The sequence below is a fragment of the Myxine glutinosa genome, chromosome 1 (genome assembly GCF_964187855.1).
Source record: "Myxine glutinosa chromosome 1, kmMyxGlut1.1, whole genome shotgun sequence".
NCBI classification, from domain to species: Eukaryota; Metazoa; Chordata; class Myxini; order Myxiniformes; family Myxinidae; genus Myxine; species Myxine glutinosa.
Genome location: NC_136261.1, coordinates 266,998,312 through 267,021,046, shown reverse-complemented (window position 1 = coordinate 267,021,046; position 22,735 = coordinate 266,998,312). Strand labels below are relative to the sequence as shown.

At 48.6% G+C, this 22,735-nt stretch overlaps 1 protein-coding gene across 6 annotated transcripts in view; it reads left to right on the top strand.

Annotated features, from left to right (window-relative positions):
- LOC137437116 (YEATS domain-containing protein 2) overlaps window positions 1-22,735 on the top strand; it is a 108,865-nt gene that overhangs the window by 72,003 nt on the left and 14,127 nt on the right. For 3 of the 6 annotated variants that reach the window (XM_068131515.2, XM_068131524.2, XM_068131531.2), the window contains 6 exons: window positions 830-919; window positions 1,075-1,134; window positions 11,503-11,638; window positions 12,647-12,711; window positions 13,876-13,964; window positions 16,351-16,561. In XM_068131515.2, the coding sequence (XP_067987616.2) occupies window positions 830-919; window positions 1,075-1,134; window positions 11,503-11,638; window positions 12,647-12,711; window positions 13,876-13,964; window positions 16,351-16,561 (651 nt within the window). Of the gene's footprint in view, window positions 1-829; window positions 920-1,074; window positions 1,135-11,502; window positions 11,639-12,646; window positions 12,712-13,875; window positions 13,965-14,917; window positions 15,073-16,350; window positions 16,562-17,916; window positions 18,047-22,735 lie in introns of those variants that run through there. The other 3 variants (XR_013624984.1, XM_068131541.2, XM_068131539.2) reach the window with 3 other exon arrangements.

The window sequence follows — 22,735 nt, the reverse complement described above, 5'->3', positions numbered from 1 at the left end:
ATGGGGGTTAGGAGAGGATGCATAGGGTGTACAAAATAGATACATAAGGAAACTCTTGGGAGGTAAAAGTGGAAATTTGGAAGGAGCAGGGATTGGTTTGTGTGGGGGTGGGAGGAAGAGGAGTGTTAACTAGGGTAGGAAGCCTCGTAAAAAAAGGATGCTATTTAGGGTCTCAATATCAATTTCCATTTTGATACCAGCAATTAGTTTGTGTAAGCTTTGCATTTCTTACTAGCAGGGGTACCTGGCATAAAAACGATAGGGCCAAAACCGATACATAGCAGGAAATCTCAAAACGTTGTGGACGGATGAATTTGATTAAATGTGATTCTGCATTGTGATTTTCTGGTCTACTCTAGGATACAAAACTTATACTGTTCACCTGGCCGAGGTATGCTCTCTACGAGTGCCATTCTAGTATTCTCATGAATTTGGATGCAGCTTTGTATGAAATGAAATGCCTCCTGTTCTGTTGTTTCCGATATACAATTGATTAATTCACCAATTTGTCGTCAGGATATGTATGACAGTCTCGCACCATTTTTATTTGCCTCTTTATAACAACACCCATACATTGACATTCGTTCATTTTCATTCTCATTATCATGGAACAATTTTAGCAAAAAGTCGTCTGTACAGAAAAACAAACTTACATTCAACCGGACCTAATGTCTGATCTTAAATAAATATATCCAAAGCAATGGGTGTAAGAAACCCATGATTTGTCATGAATGAAAGATTGTGTTTAACCATTCTGAGGATTCCAAGAATTTAACTGGGAAACAGCTCCGGTTTTCGATTTAACCACAAAACGTTGGGTCATCACCAGGAAATGTGCGAATCCAAGCCCTGGTGAAGTCTAGGGCACAGACTAAGGTCACGCCACCAGCCACTCCTCTCCTCTTGCCCATAAACCCAGGTGTGCCTGCTTCATATCATTTCACACTCAAGCTTTTCCCTTCACCTTCATTTGGTTTTTTTTTTTCATCTACCTTTTCTGCTTGCTTTGGTCTTCCCTTTTACCTTTACTCCCCTGGTTATACTATCACCGGTATTTATATGTTTGGGTTCCAGCTCCAAAGACACCTCCAGCCTACAGTATCTCGACATCCAGCTCAATCCTCCATGCCGAAGGTGAGATATAAATGTGCCTGCAGACAGTCACAGCAACTTTAATGCAAGTCGTTCGTTTTTTAAAGAAAATTAATTGGTTTGCAGGTTTTCATTTAATTTTTTTAAAATAGTAACTGCATGTTTGGTTGCTGATTCTAGATCGAATCAAAACTCTGTTAGTTTAAATCTCGTTGAATTTAATTACCACGATATAATAATTTATTTTCTTTTTTTTTTACTTGTGAAGTTTCTCCCTTTGTTTTGCCCCAGAAAAGTCATGTTGTCACTAAATAAGTCCCTCAGCCAATGATGCTACCCCACAAACTTGTGTTGCATACGAAAGAAGAAGTCACTAAATCCAACAACAACAAAAAATTGGATAAAGGCATTCTTAAGGCATTATTTATTTCATTTCATTCATTCATTTTTTTTTTTTTCATTTCATATTTCATTCATTCATACATTTCATATTTCATTTCATTCATTCATATCATATTTCATTCATTCATTCATTTCATTCATTCATTTCATTCAATTTTCATTCATTCATTTCATTCACATATTCATTCGTATTCATTATTCAAAGGCATTCATTATACCTTTACAAAGTTTAAAATACAGTATACAATTCCACAGTATACCTTTCCAAAGTATAAAATACAGTATACAATTCCACAGTATACCTTTCCAAAGTATAAAATACAGTATACAATTCCACAGTATACCTTTCCAAAGTATAAAATACAGTATACCTTTCCAAAGTATAAAATACAGTATACAATTCCACAGTATACCTTTCCAAAGTATAAAATACAGTATACCTTTCCAAAGTATAAAATACAGTATACAATTCCACAGTATACCTTTCCAAAGTATAAAATACAGTATACAATTCCACAGTATACCTTTCCAAAGTATAAAATACAGTATACAATTCCACAGTATACCTTTCCAAAGTATAAAATACAGTATACAATTCCACAGTATATCTTTCCAAAGTATAAAATACAGTATACAATTCCACAATGGCATGCAGGATCAATAAATAATGTGCTGACATAAGTGTGACTTGATTTAAGAAGTGTTATCGAGTGAAGAAGAAGAAGCCATTTAAATTATATCAAAAGGCCACTTTGATTAATTTATTAATATCAGTGCACATGTGAGTGAAATGTTTTTTTTATGCCTCCGCTGACAAGACATTATGTTTTTTGGGTTATCCGTCCATGAGTCCGTCTATCCATGATGGGGTTTCATTACCACAATAACTTAAGAATGGCTGAAGGGAACGAAGTCAAACTTGGTACAAGTATGTATCATGATTTAAAGATAAACGGATTCGATTATGGGGTCAACAGGTCAGAGGTCCTGTTAGGTAAAAAAATTATATTACTGTGCTAACTTGTGAACCAGTGATGGGATTTTAACCAAACTTGGTATAAGTATAATATATTGTTACGGACGCGGTTAAAGATGTTATATTTGCCGAGTGGAGGCTCCGCGACCGAACAGTTATTCCCCGACTCTTAACACCCGATTTACCCCAAACTTTGGCCGGATCGCGCCACCTCTATTCAATCGGGAAAACTCTAAAGCGACCGAATGCAAAGAGGAAAAGGAATAAGACGACAAAAGGGTTGAAAATACTACTAAATTTATTTACTATTTACAGGCTCAAAATAACCAAGGAAGAAGGAAGGATGAGAAAATAATTTACAGAAGATATTAGATACACAGTGCAACGCTAGCTCACCTACAGTCTTAATTAACCCTGGGACAGAACAAACAAGGACAGACTCACGCGGGGAATGATGATAGGACTGGCAGGAGGTGAATGGCTGGAGGGAGAGGAAGGTCCACGGGTACTGCCGCACGATCGGCTCGTTGGGCAGCCGCCGTTCCTTTGCGGCCCTGCTCCAAACTGCCGTCCAGGCCCACGCTGCTGTGGCTGCAGTTTCGGTGGCTCGAGCTGCTGTAAACGCAGTTTCGGTGGCTCGAGCTGCTGTAAACGCAGTTTCGGTGGCTCGAGCTGCTGTAAACGCAGTTTCGGTGGCTCGAGCTGCTGTAAACGCCGTTTCGGTGGCTTGAGCTGCAGCTCAACTCTGGACTTCTCTCGGACTCAACTCAATGCGCCTCTCTTGGACTCAACTCAAAGCGCATCTCTTGGACCCAACTCAAAGCGCATCTCTTGGACCCAACTGCTTGGACTCCCTCTCGTCTCCCTGTAAAAGCTCATCTCCTTCGGGAAACGCCCTGCCGTGGGTTATATAGGCCCCGCCCCTCAACCTTTGCGAACCTCCCCGATCGCTCTTCCTCCGCCCTCTCTAGCCAAACCCCTGGCTCATGGTTGGTCGAGTGGGGCTGGCTCACTCCTCCCCTCTATGACGAGGTGGAGACACGCCTTTCTTCTCCGACCCTGCCTCGTGGTCAATGGCGGTTATTGGAGGGGAGGTAATTTCCAATCGACGAAAGGGGGAATGGAGGTTTTGGGAATGGGAATGAAGGGAATCTATCTCTTTCACTGGTGCAATGGAGTATTTCAATTAATGGGAGACACAGCCTTACCCTAAAACACATAATAAGATATAACTATCGAACAGGGCTATTCTATGATTGGCTGACGTGCATGCTTTTGGACTAATTATGGGACGCCCTTTGACCTTTACACAGCTCCGGAGGCAGGAGGGGCCAGACTCAAGCAATAATAATAATACACACAATAAAAAAAAATACAGTCCTCATATCCGCAACACTGTATCCTCCTCCTCTTAGGCACGTCCCGGGCCTACAACTTTTATTTAGTGTGACAGTAGGTGTAGTTCCCTCTACTCTTAACCTGACCCTGAGTGCGACAGTTTTTAAACATAAATAAATGTGTCCCGCTGCTCCATTGCACCCTGCCTAACAGACTTACGCCCACAGTTAACCGAATTGCGGAATGGTCTTCAAACTACACACTGACGGTGGGGAGCATTATTTACAATGACTCTGCTTTTATTTACAAAACTAACCCAGGACCTGTAATTGTTCTTTCTGGGGGGGGGGGGGGGGAGACAGTCTGCTCTGCATCGACGCACCATGAAAGCACCCAAAAACGCACCAATACCCCCAAGCACCAATCGGTGCAGTCATCACTGTTCATCAATGTTCAATAATAAAAATAAACCAACAACCCCTAACCCTGCAGGTGGTCTCTTGCTCTTCGGCTCCCTCTGCTGGCTATTATTATCTCTTCCAGTTGTCATTTTTCTTTGCTTTCTTACTGGCGGCCTATTCAAACTGAAAAATGCACCCAATGTGTCCTTTTTATTTTCTTTATTTATGGCCCACAGGGCCGACTATGTGTGGTTCACCTGTGGGGCATCGGTGCCCTGTGGCCAAGGTCCGCCAGCAAGATTTCGGGCCCTCATGGCCGGTTCCAGCAGAGGGGCCAGGCCCCAACCCATGGGGTCCATAAGTGGTGCTCGGCCACTGACATGTGGTCCATAATGTGGTGCATCGATGCAGACAGGTGGTTCTGGGGATTTCGGGCGCACAATGGCCGACTCACGCATGCTCCCCTCAGCGCCCAATGGCGCACAGGTCATGTGGGAGACAAAAGGGGGAAGACAAATGAGCGAGGGGTAAGGTCACAAGGGTACACATCAACAAGGCAATGCAAGGCGAAATGCGTACGGAGAGCGAAAGTGAGAAAAGCTCGTCCCTACCGTACGTCACGCCCCCTGTCACCTACACTACCCTTGCCCTTACCCCATATTTACAAAATCTACACATTTACAAATTCGTCACTACTGTCCCGTCTTCCCCATATTTCCCATACCCAATTCGTCACCACAATCCCTCTACTTCAAAATTTGCCATCACCCAATTCATCATCAATCCTCATAAGGAGGAAGAGATGGAACATCAAAGCACAATGTCACACCCACGTCATGATGCGTCTCACAATCCAAAACATTTGCATCATAAAATAATTAAACGTGGCATGGTGTGGAGTACCTGTCACCTCAGGTGAGTGGATGCAGATGGTGCGAGGAGACTCCAATCCTAACTATCCTCTAAATGACTTTACCACACTTTACACTACCCGGGGTCTCTCCCTGCCAATCCATTGGCCAACTTACACTATGGGTTCTAAAAACCAATGCCCATTGACCAAACTGTGGTGCTTCTCAATTTGGGGTCTCACTCCCCCGATTCATCTCCCGGTGCCCTTGCACAATTTCTGGGCTGGGGCGTGTAGCTCTCCCAGCAGGTCTACCCACCTGCACACCTCCACCACTGTAGTTGCCACCCGAGCTTACCTAGCTCCTCACCCTAACCTAACTAACTGGGGAAGGCCCCTCCTGGCTCTGTCACCCCACTCGGTGCCCTCTGGCACTGGGCTACCCGGGTCCGTCCTCCGGATCCTCGGGCCCCATCCACAACAACTCTAACGGCTCCCAGAGCCCACCTGCGGCCTCACCTGGCCGACATCCTCACAGTGGTGGAGTGCCCAAACCAACTACACACACTAACAGGCTACACGCCCAGCCATTTCCACAACACTAATGCACCCATCCAAACATCATTCTTCCACCCGCACCACAGATGCCAATATCCAACCACAATTTACCTATACCCTCTACCTAACACTTACACTACCCGCCCCGGGTATTCGTGATGGGGGTCCACTCTTCCCCCATTCACACCTCTGCACCATCCACTCCACTCCACAGTTTCCATCCTACTCACTCCACGACCATCCATTCCAATACTCCATATACTCCACACTACCATTTATTCCATACACCTGTTGGTGCACACCTGTGCACTCACACCTGGTACCACTTGCACCCTCCTCCTCTTCCTGGACCATTTGGTCAGCACGACTCATCACTATCACTCCCTCATACACTGCTCCATCCACCTGTTCAGTTGCACACCTGTGCAATCACACCTGTTCAGTCACACTCATTTACTCATACCCTGCTCAATACACTTGAATACACCTCCAACACTCACACGGCATCATCTGAACTACCTGTTGCCCTGCTAACTTAGTGCTCCCCGTCTTCCCTTTAAACTAACACATACCACGTCATTATCATCCACACTAATCTACCTGCGTCCCCACTACAGGTATCCTTGTCACTAACTAATCTTAACGTTACCTAATGTCATCTTCGCTAGATCCCTACACACAATATCCTAACCCACCCGGGCTAGTTTTCACTGCCATACACCCCATAACTCTAGTGCTCCTTTGCCCCCCGCTGTGAGGGATGACAGAGTTGCCATCCCTCCACATCGGGGAGGTCCCACTACCAATTTTGCTCGTCCAAATCCAACAATCAAAAATTTTCTATCCCAAAATTTCGAATCCAAAAACACTATCAGTATCATCATCATCACAGTCCGCTATATCCTAGCCTCGGTGCGTCATGACATCATTAAAACCCGGCTTCGTAAAGCCGAGCAATGAATTCGGGTGGTTTGGTCGCCTGCAGGTTGAATCCGTCCGGCTTTCGGTTCGAGGGAGGTGGTTTGGTCGGGCCGAGATTCCACGCACCATCTCGGCGCGGTACCTTGCGGTCCCGGGTCTGATGGCTCAATCTCCCCCAGTCGGAACCCCGTCCCCACGAGGGGGCACCGTGCCGCTTCCTCCCACTCGCCCTTGAACCGGGCCGGTCGCCTCGCCCGACAAGGCCTGGACTCGACCATGCGGGGCGGGGCCAAGCCCGAATCGGCAACGACGCTTCAAAGAGAAACGACGCAGCTTCGATCCGCGCCGGGCCCTGCATCCAACAAAGCACACCGCGCCCCGAGTGCTCGCATCGGCTATCCGTCGCCCTAAACGCTAACCCGGTTACCGTCGATGCTTCACCGGCATGCTCACACGCCTACGCTACCCCTTTCACCCTCACAAAACCCGGCGTTCCAACGCCGTCCGTCCATTCCACCAACGCTCTCCCTGTTACACACCACACCTCTCGCGCACACTCTTGCGCACACCTCGGTCCACACCTCTCCTCCGTTACGTCCTCCGTAACACTCACCATGGGCGTGCACTCTGGCATCCACCCACTAACGCGCTCACATGGACTCTCCCACACTCGCGCCATGACCAACTCAGGTGTGCTTCCTCGCACACCCTCGACCATTCCAAGCGTGCATTCTCGCACCCGCTCCACCACCAACTCACTCTCCGGGTCACTCTCACCCTCGCACGTACACTCCGTACACCCCGACGTGCATTCTCGCTCGCACTCGGTTTCACTCCCACACTTTATAACACACCCACTCGCCGATGCACACTTTTTCCTCACACGCGTGCCATTTCCACTCACACGGGACCCTTTACCAATGCCCGGGTGCCATATCGATCCCAATCGCGCGACAATTCTTTTGTCGCTAAACATCCTTTTACAAAATCTACCCGCACAATACACAGCACGACTCACCTGGGGGATTCCCTTCTCCACACGCACCTGCAAACTCTTTATTTGGTTAGTGCGTACATCATCATGATTTGAGCAGGGACTTTGTACATATTCCATTTCTCCCTGCAATTCCCGGGCTACCTCCGTCATCTCTTCAATTTTAATTCCCAGCACTGCTTTTTCTTTATTCACCTCGACGACCGCTGGCTTTAATAAAACACCCTCCTCTACCTCAGCGGTCGCCGGTTGCCCTTTACCCCGGGTCGCGATTTCTACGCCGGTCCAGTTACCCGTGCTTTTCTCCACTTCGCTCAACCAGTGCTTCTCGACCCACGTTACCTCGTCGTGCACCCCTGGGACCCTTTCGCCCACCATGCGATCCATGGTCTCCCCACATTTTTGCATGCGGTCACCCATTCTGTTGGTTATTGCTTCAATTTGGTTTCCCAATCGCTCACTGTTAGCCCTCCTTTCATCCCTCATTGCCCCCATTTGCTCACTCTGAGCATCCATCCGGTTCCCCATTTGTCCCATACTGCTTTTCAAACCTCTAATTTGGTCTCCCAATTGCTCACTATTCTTTTCCATAAGGGCCTTCATTTGCATCATAAAAAGGTTCAAATCCACCGGTGGCGCTGCTACGGTCGCGGGCGCGGCTAGATTTGGTGCCGCTGTAACCGCGTGCGCAAAGGCGCCATTTTGCGCGCCTGAAACCTCGTGCGCGAGAGCGCCATTTTGTGCACCTGATACCCCCTCAACCACATTGCCAATGTTCTCCTCCTCTCTTTCATCCACATACATTTCCCCGAGGTCCTGGGTAGATTCCACCCCGTCTATCTCTATCTCTCCCACCGGCATCCCGTTGCCTTGACCAGCCATGGCGCGATTTCAAAATTAGGGTTTTGCTTTAAAACACAAATTTCCAACAGCTTGTAATTTTGAGCGCGTTAAGCGCGCTTCGGGCCTCGTATCTCACTCCCTGACACCAATTGTTACGGACGCGGTTAAAGATGTTATATTTGCCGAGCGGAGGCTCCGCGACCGAACAGTTATTCCCCGACTCTAACACCCGATTTACCCCAAACTTTGGCCGGATCGCGCCACCGCTATTCAATCGGGAAAACTCTAAAGCGACCGAATGCAAAGAGGAAAAGGAATAAGACGAGAAAAGGGTTGAAAATACTACTAAATTTATTTACTATTTACAGGCTCAAAATAACCAAGGAAGAAGGAAGGATAAGAAAATAATTTACAGAAGATATTAGATACACAGTGCAACGCTAGCTTACCTACAGTCTTAATTAACCCTGGGACAGAACCAACAAGGACAGACTCACGCGGGGAATGATGATAGGACTGGCAGGAGGTGAATGGCTGGAGGGAGAGGAAGGTCCACGGGTACTGCCGTACGATCGGCTCGTTGGGCAGCCGCCGTTCCTTTGCGGCCCTGCTCCAAACTGCCGTCCAGGCCCACGCTGCTGTGGCTGCAGTTTCGGTGGCTCGAGCTGCTGTAAACGCAGTTTCGGTGGCTCGAGCTGCTGTAAACGCAGTTTCGGTGGCTCGAGCTGCTGTAAACGCAGTTTCGGTGGCTCGAGCTGCTGTAAACGCAGTTTCGGTGGCTCGAGCTGCAGCTCAACTCTGGACTTCTCTCGGACTCAACTCAAAGCGCCTCTCTTGGACTCAACTCAAAGCGCATCTCTTGGACCCAACTCAAAGCGCATCTCTTGGACCCAACTGCTTGGACTCCCTCTCGTCTCCCTCTAAAAGCTCATCTCCTTCGGGAAACGCCCTGCCGTGGGTTATATAGGCCCCGCCCCTCAACCTTTGCGAACCTCCCCGATCGCTCTTCCTCCGCCCTCTGTAGCCAAACCCCTGGCTCATGGTTGGTCGAGTGGGGCTGGCTCACTCCTCCCCTCTATGACGAGGTGGAGACACGCCTTTCTTCTCCGACCCTGCCTCGTGGTCAATGGCGGTTATTGGAGGGGAGGTAATTTTCAATCGACGAAAGGGGGAATGGAGGTTTTGGGAATGGGAATGAAGGGAATCTATCTCTTTCACTGGTGCAATGGAGTATTTCAATTAATGGGAGACACAGCCTTACCCTAAAACACATAATAAGATATAACTATCGAACAGGGGTATTCTATGATTGGCTGACGTGCATGCTTTTGGACTAATTATGGGACGCCCTTTGACCTTTACACAGCTCCGGAGGCAGGAGGGGCCAGACTCAAGCAATCTATCTATAATTCCAGCAATCTCTGTGTGTCTGTCTGTGTGTCTGTGACCGCTGTTTCTCGACAACCACGGGTCCGATATACTTGAAACTTGCCAGGTATATTGCTGGGGACCCGAGGATGTGCCTTTTCAAGGTTTGTAATTAATCGGACAAGTACCTACCGAGCTATGTCCAAAAAACGCTTCGACCAATCAGAGAGCAGCGAGCTATCACGTGTGCCGAACCGTTAATGCAATGCAAGCGTTAATGCGTTAATGCAAGGCTTTTCTTTTTTTCCCTCTTCTCTTTCTACTTTTCCTTGCGATTAAATTGCAAACAGCCAAAATACGTTGGCGCTAATTGAATAATTGGCCATTAACACTAAAATAATCGTAACTGCGATATGCCAACTTCCGGACAGTGCAGCCTTCCATGTTGTTGTTGTTTGCAGCAGCTGTTTGCAGCAAGGCAAGGCTTTTCTTTTTTTCCCTCTTCTCTTTCTACTTTTCCTTGCGATTAAATTGCAAAAAGCCAAAATACGTTGGCGATAATTGAATAAATGGGCATTAATAGATAGATAGATAGATATGCGATATGCGAACTTCCGGACAGTGTGCGCGTTACGAGCTGACCGCCATTACGGTACGTAATTCGATTTCTTATGCGCATTATTTCTCCCAATTCAGTCAGAGCGAAGGGCGGAAGCGAAGAGCGTTGTTATTTTTTGTTTACGGGCGTACGGGCGGGGTAGAGCGTACGGGTAGCGTTTTTTTTTTTTTTGGGCAAGGAACGGGCACCCACGTACGGGCAATGCCCTAGTAATAATAATACACGCAATAAAAAAAAATACAGTCCTCATATCCGCAACAATATTATGATGAAAATATGAACTGATTTGATTTCAGTGTCAGAGGTCATGTCAGGTAAAATGTGATACTTGGGAACAGCTAAAGGGATTTAAATCAAAATTGGTACAAGTATGTATAATGATGTAATAATGTGGGCGGAGGCATGTCTGTCTAGGTCGCGACGTCGAAGAGTGCCCTTCCATTTCAACGTTGTTTATAGCTCGTGAAAAAGCAGTCACACAAATGACGCACAAATATGCAGTCAGTACAGAGACATTAAACAACACTGATGTTAACATCAAACATCACACAAACACAGCTGATGAAAATGGCGGAAGTGACAACTTCCCGGAGCACACTGTGTGCCTGCTTCGCCATCTTGTGACGTGACCAACACACACATGGTTTTTCCATGGTCTAGCCTGCAAATGCTTTTATTTGCATCAAGTGAGGAAGCAGGACCTACAATTTTAACGTCTTTGGTATAAACGTACATCAAAATATATCGTTTTGTGATTAAACGTTTGTTGCAGTAAACCTAAACCAAGTTTACTGACCATCCACGAATATTTTTTGTTCCCAGCCCCTCCGACAAGGTCGGAGACTAGGGGCATTAAAGTGAGCTCTGACCGACCGACCAATGATCTGTCCGTGTACTTTGCCATATTTCAAAAACCGTTGGACATTTATTTTTCTTATTGCAGATATCTATTCCTCATACCACCCAAAAGGCAGGTGACCTAGAGTACCAACTCCTTGTTTTCTTGGTTACAGCAAGCAATGTTTTTATCCTGAGGGTTGGGCATGTGTATTGTGGTTATAAAGGGTGAGATGACTAAATCTGGTAGAGATTGTTTGTCTTAACCATAATATTTTCAAACTGCTCCTCATCCTTCTGTAGTAAAGTCAGAGCCAGGAGTGAAATGCACCCCCAGAGTGAGTTCACCGGGCCCACCGTGTCTCCCCTCGCCATCTTGGATCAAATCAGAGCCCATGAGTACAAGTTCTGCTCCCCCCGTTGAGCAAATGAACATCGAGTGAGGAGATCTTTATTTGCAACTCTTTTTAATTTGCAATTGGGATTACCATTCATTTTGAAATTTATCATTGGGAATTTAACAATAACTTGTAGTCACTTCCTTAATTTTAATAATTTGCATTTTCTTGTGTGATAGCATGAAATATACATATTACATGTACAAAAATTCATTCCTTTTCTCAAAAATGACCACCTGTTTCTTTTTCTGTGCAATATGCCCTTCAAGTACCATTCTTTGACAGGACAGTAGGTACTATTCGATTGACTTCCTGGGCAATGAATAACTTTATGGTTTTGGCATCAATTTTACATTTTTTGCCTGGTGTTGGCTTAGCGGTTAGGGTGCAGGCTTGGGATCCTGGGTTCGAATCCCGGTCGATCGCTGAATTAACGCCAGGGGGGTTGACTCAGCCTGTCATCCTTCCGAGGTCGGCAAATTGAGCACCAGCTCACTGGTAATTCCCTGTGTGTCGCAAGAGGCGACTAACAGGGTTGGCGGCAGGAAGGGCATCCGGCCATAAAACATTGCTTCAAAAAGGGGACCATGGTGCCCGAAAAAGGCCAACCGCTGCTCTGCGGGGAAAAATGGCCTCTAAAGATGGTTCATCAATTTTACATTTAACAAGGTTTCTGTGTTGTAGCCAGGAAATAAGATGTTCAAGTTAAAGTGAACTTGCGTAGTTGGAGTCTCTGAAAGACACTTCTGCGAGGCCTTGCAAATTCAGTGTCAGCTGCTATGTTGCTTCCCATAGTATCAGTCAACCTGAAGATCAAAAACAAACAAGCAGTAGGCCAATGCATGCTGATACCCTGGATTAGTTTTTGTTTGGGGGTTAGGTAAGTTGCAGATATGACATAGGTATGATGGGCCAAAGTTGCCTTGAATTGGCCCTTAATTATATTGTGCTTATAATATTTGCATTTCATCAATCCCTCGTCATATTTTCTTGTCTCATTTCTTAGAATGTGTATCTGTTTGCCTATTGATTGTGTCCCCTATCTGCAGCCCATCATTGTTTGAGACGCGTGATCAGTTACTTGCAGCCATCTTCAGGAAGAATCCCCTTTTTGGTACGGATGTGCAGTTGTGGGATAAAAAGGATAGAGGACGATGAATGATTGAAGGAGCCTCATGTTGCCAATTACACTCTTAATGTCAACAGCATCTATGTTTAAGGCCAAAGTCATTGCATGAATATTCGAGTCCCCGTCGTGCTGTTGAAATAGCACCAGGTTGACTCAGGCTGTCATCCTTCCAAGGTCGGCAAAATGAGTACCAGCTTACTGGTAACCGGGGCACTGCAACAGCGGCACAGCCACGTTTCCAGAAAATGATGCAACCAGCAGTCACAGGCTGCACACGAAGCACCGCCACCACCACTGAACACAAAGCTTTGTATATTAAGAAGTCACATTAAACAGGTCAATGGGCATGTCAGCCATGCCAGGTGGATATCCGTCTCTGGGGGCATGTTTCCTCAGATAAATCCCTGTATGAAGCCGTAGGTCCTCAACATTTTCACTGGACAGCTGTCATAGTGTCGGCAAGTAACTTTTATGCAAGTTGCCTCTATTTGCTTGGATGCTTGGAGGAAGAAAATTATTTCTTGGCTGTGCTGCCCCAATGGTCTTTAACACCAAGGCAGAAAAATCCTTCCTGGCAATCAGGCAGCCTCACTTTTGCTTGGATGCAGGTAGAAGGTTCCCATGAGCTGGGGAACTTGTGCTGCTTTGACAGCGGTGAAGAGTTAATGAAAAAATAATTTGTATTACATAGTCAAGGCTTGTGGAATGGCTTGTGGTCATGGGGCCCGCAAGGCTAACCCCCACTCTAGCAGGGAAAATGGCCTTAAAATGCCTGTTGTTGTTGTTGTTGTTGTTGTCAAGGCTTGTGGAAGAGCTCAAACACAGAAGTGATCAGAAATGTCAGGGTAACTTGGGTAATGGGTTATCTATATATTATATACACTCGAGGTGGGGGAGCGGATAGGTGAGGATGGGAGAGACCAATTCCTGTTTTTGTTGACATGAGTAATTAGGTTTTCATGACAGGAAGGAAATCCTTAAGATTGAATGAGAAGAAAGGACCAAGTCTTGTTTCACAACTTGCGATGAGTTTTGCAGTTTTTTTTGATCCACTGCCTACCTTACACCGACCGAGATAAGTGTATCATCATGTTTTAAACATCAGCCAATGAAAATATGTTGGGGGGTTTTTTTTTTTTACAACCTCAGGACGAGCTGCGAGTGAAAAGTCACCATTGGTTGCTCCCACTCTTGAGTATTTCCTAAGCTGGCCAATCGGAAAGCGCAGGGCTGCAGAGGTAAATCTTCATCTGCCTCCTCTTCACTAACTGCACCAATTTTGTAATTTAAGCATTAGGTGTCTGTCCAATGTGTGCATGCATAGTGCATACAGTGAGAATGTTTTCATTGAGAAACTGAATAATATTTTTACGTTACGTGTTGTGCTTTACGAATATGCTTATTGCCAGGTGGCCTTAACCTTGACAACACTTGTAATAATAATTTGTAATAATCTGTAAAAATTGTAATAATCCACACTTCAGTAACAATTCAGGCTTTGAAAGAATTAACATTAACTTTTAAGTTTTTCTTGGAAATCCCAATAAACCACCAATCCTGTTTGTTTTTACCTTAATTAGTCAATTTTCCTTGGAGCCTTGTTATTGATTAGTAAAAAGCCCATAAAAAATGACGGGTTGCAACAGTTTATTTGAGGCTGCAGCCTCGTGAGCATGCGAAAGTCTGAAGCCTCGGCCTAGTGTCAGGTGTGCTTATATCTTCTTTATTTATTAGACATCTTACAGACGTAAATGAACACTCGTTTTACTCTGCGTATGTTGTACATCATGTGCAGCGAATTTCACCTCCCTGCGCCGTGTATTTATATTTATTGTTTTTTTTTTTTAATGCTTCTGTACACCGCCCTTGAGGCTCGGTTTGCAAGCCACCATCTACAATTCCAATGGAAGAAACATAATTACTCTTTTATGGAAAATGTTTTTTTCCTGAAGTGAACATATAGTACCGTAGTGAACAAAAAATAGACCGTAGTGAACACATATTCATGTTAAAAGAATGGAATTTAAACCCTACCTTTATGAAGGGGGATAAACCCTTATGAAGTACAAACACACAAGCTGACAGCGTTTTATATGGTAAATGTTTCATGAGACCATAAATAAGGTTTTACTGTACACATTACTCTGTTGCATGGTTAATTTTTATCATTAACTTTTTGCACTTGGTGCAGAATCGTTTGTACTTTTTTATTCCTCCACAGCCGAAGGCCAGAGACATTCAAGTTGTCCTCCGTCCGACCGTGTATCCGTGTGCGTTCGTTATCGGTTCTTTGCTGCCACGATAGCTTGTGAACCAATGCAGATAATTCCACCAAACTTGGCACAAGTACGAACTGTAATACAAAGATGAACGTGATTGTATTTTGGGTTGAAAAAGTCAAATGTCTAAGGTCACATGCCCTGTCATTGAAAATATTTGTTACCACCGTAACTAGTGAAACACAAGATATTTCAAATAAACTTGGCACTGGTAACGACTGTAATACAAAGATGAACTGATTTAATTATGGGTTTAACAAGTCAAAGGTCATGTGCCCTTTGAGAATCATTTTGCAGACCATAACTCGAGTTGGACCACCTGATGCCTCTTCCACATGTCTCTCTTTTCTCTCTGTCATGACCTTCATTTTTCAATGTGACCTCGAATTGATATCAAACGAAAGTGGGTTGACATCTCACGTGGACAGAGGCATATCCATCGACGCATTCCCGTCAATTTCTATTTTTAGTTTGTCCTGTGTCTGAGCATCTGGAATATTTTCATTTTTGAAATATCTGCCTGCATTGAGTTATTGGGACCGAAAAACAACAACAACCACAGTTCCCGAAAAAGGCCAACCCCCGCTTGCGGGGAAAAATGGCCTCTAAAGGTGGTTTTTTTATTTTATTATTGAGTTATTGGGATAACAATGGCTTTCCATTGGTATTTCCTCAGTGCCAATCCCAGCTGCACAGTGTACACTGGCATCACATGTAGCAAGCAAATGACCCCATCCCTGAAGCTCATTAATGAATCAGCTGGGTTTTCAATTACAAACTGAGTCAGTGGCATGGTTGGTTAATCCTCCCAAACATGCTGGTTCCAGAAGCTAAGATTTGATTTGTTGCTACCGTTGACTTCAGCTGGATTTGAACCTGCACCCTTTGCTGTGCTAGTCCAGTGTCCTCAATGTCCGGCAATCTCTTTTTTACTTTATGCTACTGTCAATATTACAGCAGCTAAAACCAATTTGGTTGTCTCCTCTTCCTTCTTAAAGGCCTTTTGTAGAAAATTCCTTGAATTTTTTTGATGTGGTAGTTTTGTTGTTTGGCTTATTGAGCGTTTACTTTTATTAGTTTGTACAATTATCACATGTAGGACTAAAATATTAGGAGACATCAATGGACTATTCTATGAATCACAAGGACATAAGGAGACTATTAAGAAGTCAACACAATATGTGGGATTTCAATCTGGGATTTCAGCATCATGAGGCAAGTGCTTAGATATGAATCTCCAACAGATGTTTCCTTTATTCTCCTACTTGTCTTTGCCTTGCTATTTGTGCATATTTGCCATCCTCTAAGCTATAATCTCTGTACCAACAACCCGCTTCTATTCCAGTGGCAGAGAGTGCGCCGTGTTCGCCGGTTGCTAATAGCAATGGTTGCAGTCCAACCACACCTCGAAGTTCTCGTTGATATTCCCACCACCCGCATCCTTGCTACCTGGTGTCGTCGCCATGGCTTCACACCACCAGATCCACATACCACTTGCGGAAGCAAACTACATCATGGCCTCGAGGACCTCCTGTTGCAAGTTGACAGCGAACCAGGTGAGAAGCACCTCTGTGCCCATAAAGCTATGCGAAGGTGGTGTGTGCATGGAGAAAGCAAGTTATCTTTAGCTTATTTTCATTCTTCTTTGACATCAATGTTTGGCCAACAAGATGGTGCAGAGATATCTAGTCTGGGTTTGATTTTTGGTCCGACCTGTTGGACCTGTCTGGGTTTGATAAACTGTTGGATTGGTGCTTCAGTCAGTATTTCCTTATAAAGTACGCCGACTGGTGGATGGATGTTAAGCTGGGTGTCCCATCTGCTAGCATTAGCTTGACTTGTGGACGTCTTTCTTGAAAAGAATCAGCTGCAGCCATGCCAAATTACACATTACTGCCCTAGCCATCTCCAGTCGAATCTCAACTCTGCCCAGCGAGTTCGTAAAAGACTTGGGCCAAACGTCTTTGAAAGGCATCTTTCAAAGTCTTATGTAGAAATGAATAGGAATTGACAGTCATGGATGTTTGTAAATACGGTCAGATATGATTTTTAAACCACGACGTGCAATGCTCCCTTCATTCATCCTTTTCAAGAGATACAAGAGAAAAACTCAACATAATGCAGGATTTTCTCAAATTATAAATGCAATGAAAAACGATATAGCATCTGAAAATGCAAAGTCTATCCGCATCTGCTTTGTATTCAGACTTCTTCTTCTTCCTCTGTATGCTAAATATGACAAAAACAGTTAAAAATTTAAAACAAATTGACAACCTCAAAAGCAATCATGCCAGTGACCCAATAGTGAGTGACCCAATATGCTAATTCAGTGACCCAATATGCTAATCCTACTCAAATTTCAAGTAAATTAGATGAAAATGGACGATTCTATACAACCTTGACTTTTTGATCTGAAAAAAAAAAACAATCAGCTTCTAGCTTTTGATTAGTGAACAAATTTAGTGACTAAATATGCCAATTCTTAAAATTTCAGGTCAATTGGATGAAAATTGATGATTTTATGGGATGCTGACCTTTGACCTTTTGACCAAATTATTAATTTATCTTCTCCATATTCTCTTAATAAAGCCATGTCGCAAATGGATGCCAAAAGCTCAAATTGTAAAAAACTTATGGTTCGGACACACACGGACACACACACACACACACACACACACACACACACACACACACCAAAACCCCGTGGGGGGACGGGCTGACTAATATTTTAAATTTCTGATGAATTTGCCACGATCATCATTTGCCAATGATGAATTTGTCACCGAAATGTTTCATAAAGGTAGAGAAAGGCCGAAACAAGGTGGCATGTCATGGAAGCATATGAGTCTAGTTTGTCCTTAGTGTTAACACTCATTTCACTTTATGTGTGGCTTGCAATGTTCTTCACCAGTTACAACTGTCACTAAAGAAATAAACAGGAAGAACCAGCCTTGGTGGTGCAATGGTTAAGGTGTCCACTCTGAGCCTGGGATGTCGGTGGTTTGAACCCTGGCCGAGTCATATCAACGACATTATATGTGGTATGTGCTGCTTCTTTGCTTGACCCTCAGCAATTAAAAAGGATGGAGCACAGACAAATAACCACAGTGTTATGGGTTTGGGGTCTGCGTACCACGAATGGTGACTCGGACCCGCTTCACAACCTCCGACCCTGAAGCTGACAAGCCGTAGATAACTCCTTGGCATGACGGGTTGCTAATCAACCACGGACGCAGTCTGAGGTGACTAAATCTGGTGGGGCCCCACGCCCAAATCTCGCCTTACCTTCCCCGTTATTTAGTTATCTCATATGGGGAACCGTGCTCTCGACACCCAACCTTATCTATGAATTAATAGGTACAGCTGAGTGGAACCATAAGTGGGACGTCATCTAATCTAGCGTAGCGAATCAGGGGGCACAAACTCCCGTCTACTTACGACATACTATGTCTAATCAATGGAGGAAATAGACGATCGAATAGGTTTGGAAAGTTTATAACGATTTAACAAAGGCACATATTTACAAGCAAGTATTCACAAGATGCAGTGTCACAAGGAAACGTCTAAACCCTTATCACGGAAAGAACCCCTTATACATTTCACCTTATCACGACAACACAATACAGGCATGCTTCATTCAACTGGGAAATTAAACAAAACTGGATAGAGAAAGGAAGAAGAAGTAGGGGTGTATTATCAACCCCTTTCTCACCTGCACATGAGCTGGTGCGCCCACGTGGGTCCCAACATGAAGGGGAGTGAGGAAAGGGAGGAAGAAGAGGATAGTGCAGTGCAGCATGTCGAGGGAGGTGCAGGTGTTTGCAATGTGTGCACGAGAGGAAACTAAGGGCGAGTCAGTAACCCCGCCCGCACGGGTCAAGGGGTAATTGTTGAAACTCTGTGCCCTGCCGGGTCAAGGGGAAAATGTTGAGCTCTTTTAAACGTCTCAAGTAAACAAATTAGAAGTAGCGATAGAAGAGAAAGATCATGTTGAAGCACGCGGTGCTACGCGCGTGACTTGCTACCAAGGAGGAAGCGGACAACGCGGTAAGTTTATAGTTCTTTATTCCAAAGAGGTCACTGTAGCACTGGCGCGCTCCGGGCTGCGCGCCCGGTGTATATCCTGAGGCCACGCCTACCCCTTGGGCGTGGCCGCCGCCCACTTGGTGCGCAGAATGATGTCACCACGCCAGTGGGCTTTCGTGTCCGCCACACGCGCCCCCCCAGAATTCCCGCGCACCTGGAGAGCCAGTTTGCGGGGCAAACGGATGACCCGGCCGAAGCGCCCTCTGGCGACCGGCGGTGTCCGGGGTGCAGGGATGCCAGGTGGGATGCCCCCGGCTGTACCCGGGATGGGTGCCGGACCGGGGGGCGGCGTGCCTGCGGTGCTGGGCGGTGCTGGGGGTCCGCCCGCAGGGGGGCGGCCCCGACGCGGGGCCCGAGCTACCGGCGGTGGGTGGTCCACGTCGAGGTGGGCCGGCTTGAGGCGGTCTATGGAGACGGTCAGGAGTGCCGCCGATGTCCAGGGTGAAATGTTTCACCCCGGTCTCCAGCACGCGGAAAGGCCCGTCGTACGGGGGCCGCAGTGGTGTCCGGTGGGCGTCGTGCCGGACGAAGACGTACTCCGCGGTGCGAAGCTCCGGGGCGACGTGTGTAGGAGGGTGCCCGTGATGCGCCGTCGGCACCGGGGCAAACCTCTGGGCGGTCTCCTGCAGCGCAGAACGCTCCTGCGCCGCAGACCAAGGTGCCGTGGGGTCGGGGAGGAACTCGCCCGGCACCCGCAGCGGTTGTCCAAAGACCAACTCCGCCGCGGATGCACGCAGGTCCTCCTTGGGCGCCGTCCGGAGGCCCAGCAGGACCCAGGGGAGCCTGTCAACCCAGCCGCCGTCGCGGAGGGTGGCCCGGAGCGCGGCCTTCAACGAGCGGTGGAATCGCTCGCACAGGCCGTTGGCCTGGGGGTGGTAGGCCGTGGTTCGGTGCAGCTGGACTCCGAGCCCCCGCGCGACCGCGGCCCAGAGCTCTGAGGTGAACTGGGGGCCGCGGTCGGACGAGATGTCCGAGGGGGCGCCGAACCGGGCGACCCAGGTGGCGATGAACGCCTGCGCGACGTCTGCCGCCGTCATCGCCGCCAAAGGCACGGCCTCCGGCCACCGGGTGGTGCGGTCCACCATGGTGAGGACATGGGTGAAACCCCGCGAGGGGGGCAGAGGTCCCACCAGGTCCACGTGAATGTGGTCGAACCGACGTTCCGGCACCGTAAACGGGGCCAAGGGGGCCTGGGTGTGTCGGTGCACCTTTGCGCGCTGGCACGCGAGGCATGTCCTGGTCCAGACGCAGACGGCCTTCCGGAGGCCATGCCAGACAAACTTGTCGGCGACCAACCGCTGGGAGGCCCTCGTGCCCGGGTGGGACAGGCCGTGGATGGCGTCAAAAACCTGGCGCTGCCAGCCTGCGGGCACGATGGGGCGAGGCCGCCCGAGGGAGACGTCGCAAACGAGGGCCGTGCCCGTGCCGTCGAAGGGCACCTCGATGACGCGGAGGCCCGTGACGGCGGTCCGCAGGGCCTGGACCCAGGGGTCGGCGGCCTGGTCCGCTGCCATCCGGGCATAGTCGATGCCAAGGTGGACTGCGTGGGCGACGGCCCGGGACAGGCAATCGGCCACCGGGTTGTCCTTTCCCGCGACGTGCCGGATGTCCGTCGTGTACTCGGACACGGCCGCGAGGTGACGCTGTTGCCGGGCCGACCACGGCTCGTTGACCTTGCCCACCGCGAAAACCAGCGGCTTGAGGTCGACGAAGGCCGTGAACGCACGGCCCTCGAGCAGATGGCGGAAGTGCCTGACCGCCAGGTGAAGCCCAAGCAACTCGCGGTCAAAGGCGCTGTAACGGCGTTCGGGCGGGCGAAGCTGCCAGCTGAAGAACGCCAGCGGTTGCCAAGCTCCATGCACCCATTGCTCGTACACCACGCCCACCGCGTAGTCCGAGGCGTCGGAGGTGAGGGCGATCGGTGCATCGAGCGCCGGGTGCGCGAGCATGGTGGCGTTGGCCAAGGCGAGCTTCGCGCCCGAGAACGCCGCGTCCATCTGCTCGGTCCAGGTAACGTCACCTTTGCCCGGCTTCCCTCGGAGGGCCTCGTGTAAGGGGCGCAGGAGCTGGGCGATGCGGGGCAGGAACCGATGGTAAAAGTTTACCATGCCCAGGAACTCCTGGAGCCCCTTGATCGTGCGGGGGCACGGAAACCCCTTCACCGCCTCCACCTTGGCCGGTAGGGGGACGGCCCCGTGCCTGGTGACGCGGTGCCCCAAAAAGTCGATTTCAGCGACACCGAACCAGCACTTGGCGGGGTTCACGATCAGGCCGTGCTGGCCCAGTCGTTCGAAGAGCGTGCGGAGATGGTGAAGGTGTTCTTCGCGGGACGTGCTGGCGACGAGGATGTCGTCCAGGTAGACGTATAAAAAATCCAAGCCGCGCAAGACGCTGTCCATGAGGCGCTGGAACGCCTGAGCCGCATTTTTCAAACCGAAGGGCAGCCGAAGAAATTCGAAAAGCCCGAATGGCGTGATGACAGCCGTCTTCGGGATGTCCTCCGGCCTGACAGGGACCTGATGGTAGCCGCGCACGAGGTCCACCTTTGAAAAGAAGGACATATTCGCCAAGCGGGCGGAAAAGTCCTGAATGTGGGGGACGGGGTAGCGGTCGGGGGTGGTGGCGTCGTTTAGGCGCCGGTAGTCCCCGCACGGTCGCCATCCCCCGCCGGGCTTGGGCACGATGTGGAGCGGGGACGCCCACGCGCTCTCGGAGTGCCGCACGATGTCAAGCCGCTCCAACGTAGCGAACTCCGCTTTAGCTATGGCGAGCTTAGTCGGCTCGAGGCGGCGTGCCCGGGCGTAGACCGGTGGCCCGGCGGTGGGGATGTGGTGTTCCACCCCGTGCTTGACGGTCCCCGCCGAGAAGGTCGGCCGCGTGAGGGCCGGGAAACCCGCGAGGAGGCGGGCGAATTCGTCCACTGCCGGAAGCGTACAGATGAACCTGGCCGGAACGGAACCGCTCAGCAAGCCGCTCGATGAGCCGCTCTGTGAGCTGCTCAACGAGCCGGGCAGCGCACACGCGAGCGAGCTGAACGTCTCAGCCTGGACAAGCCTTCTGCGCTTTACATCCACCAGTAATCCATTCGCACATAAGAAGTCCGCGCCGAGCAGTGCCATGGGCACGTCGGCCAAAACGAACGACCAACGGAAAACCTGCCCTCCGAACCGCAGGGAGAGACAGCGTTTTCCGTACGTGCGTATAGACGTACCATTGGCCGCAAGCAGCGCGGGACCTCGGCCCGCGGTGTCCTTGTCGGACGTACCGGCAGGAACGACACTCACCTGCGCTCCCGTATCGCACAGGTAACGGCGCCCGGACAAGGTGTCCGTTATGTACAGCAGGCTGTTGCCGACGCTCACCGTTGCCACCGAGCGCCGGCTCGCCCGTTTCCCGACCTGCCGAATGAGCACGGCGGGCGACACTGCCGAGCCTCGTGGCCGAACTTGGTGTGGAAGGAACACCAGGCGGGCAGCTGCGGCGTCGGAGGCCGCGGTTTTCTTCGCGGCGGCGGTGGTGGTGGTGGTGGGCGGGGCGTGACGGCGGACACGAGGTGCGGTGCATCGGGGAAAGCTTCGGGAGCCTCGGGAGCGGCAACCGCGCCAAGACTCGCCTGCGTGGCCAAAGCCGAGTAGTATTTGTCG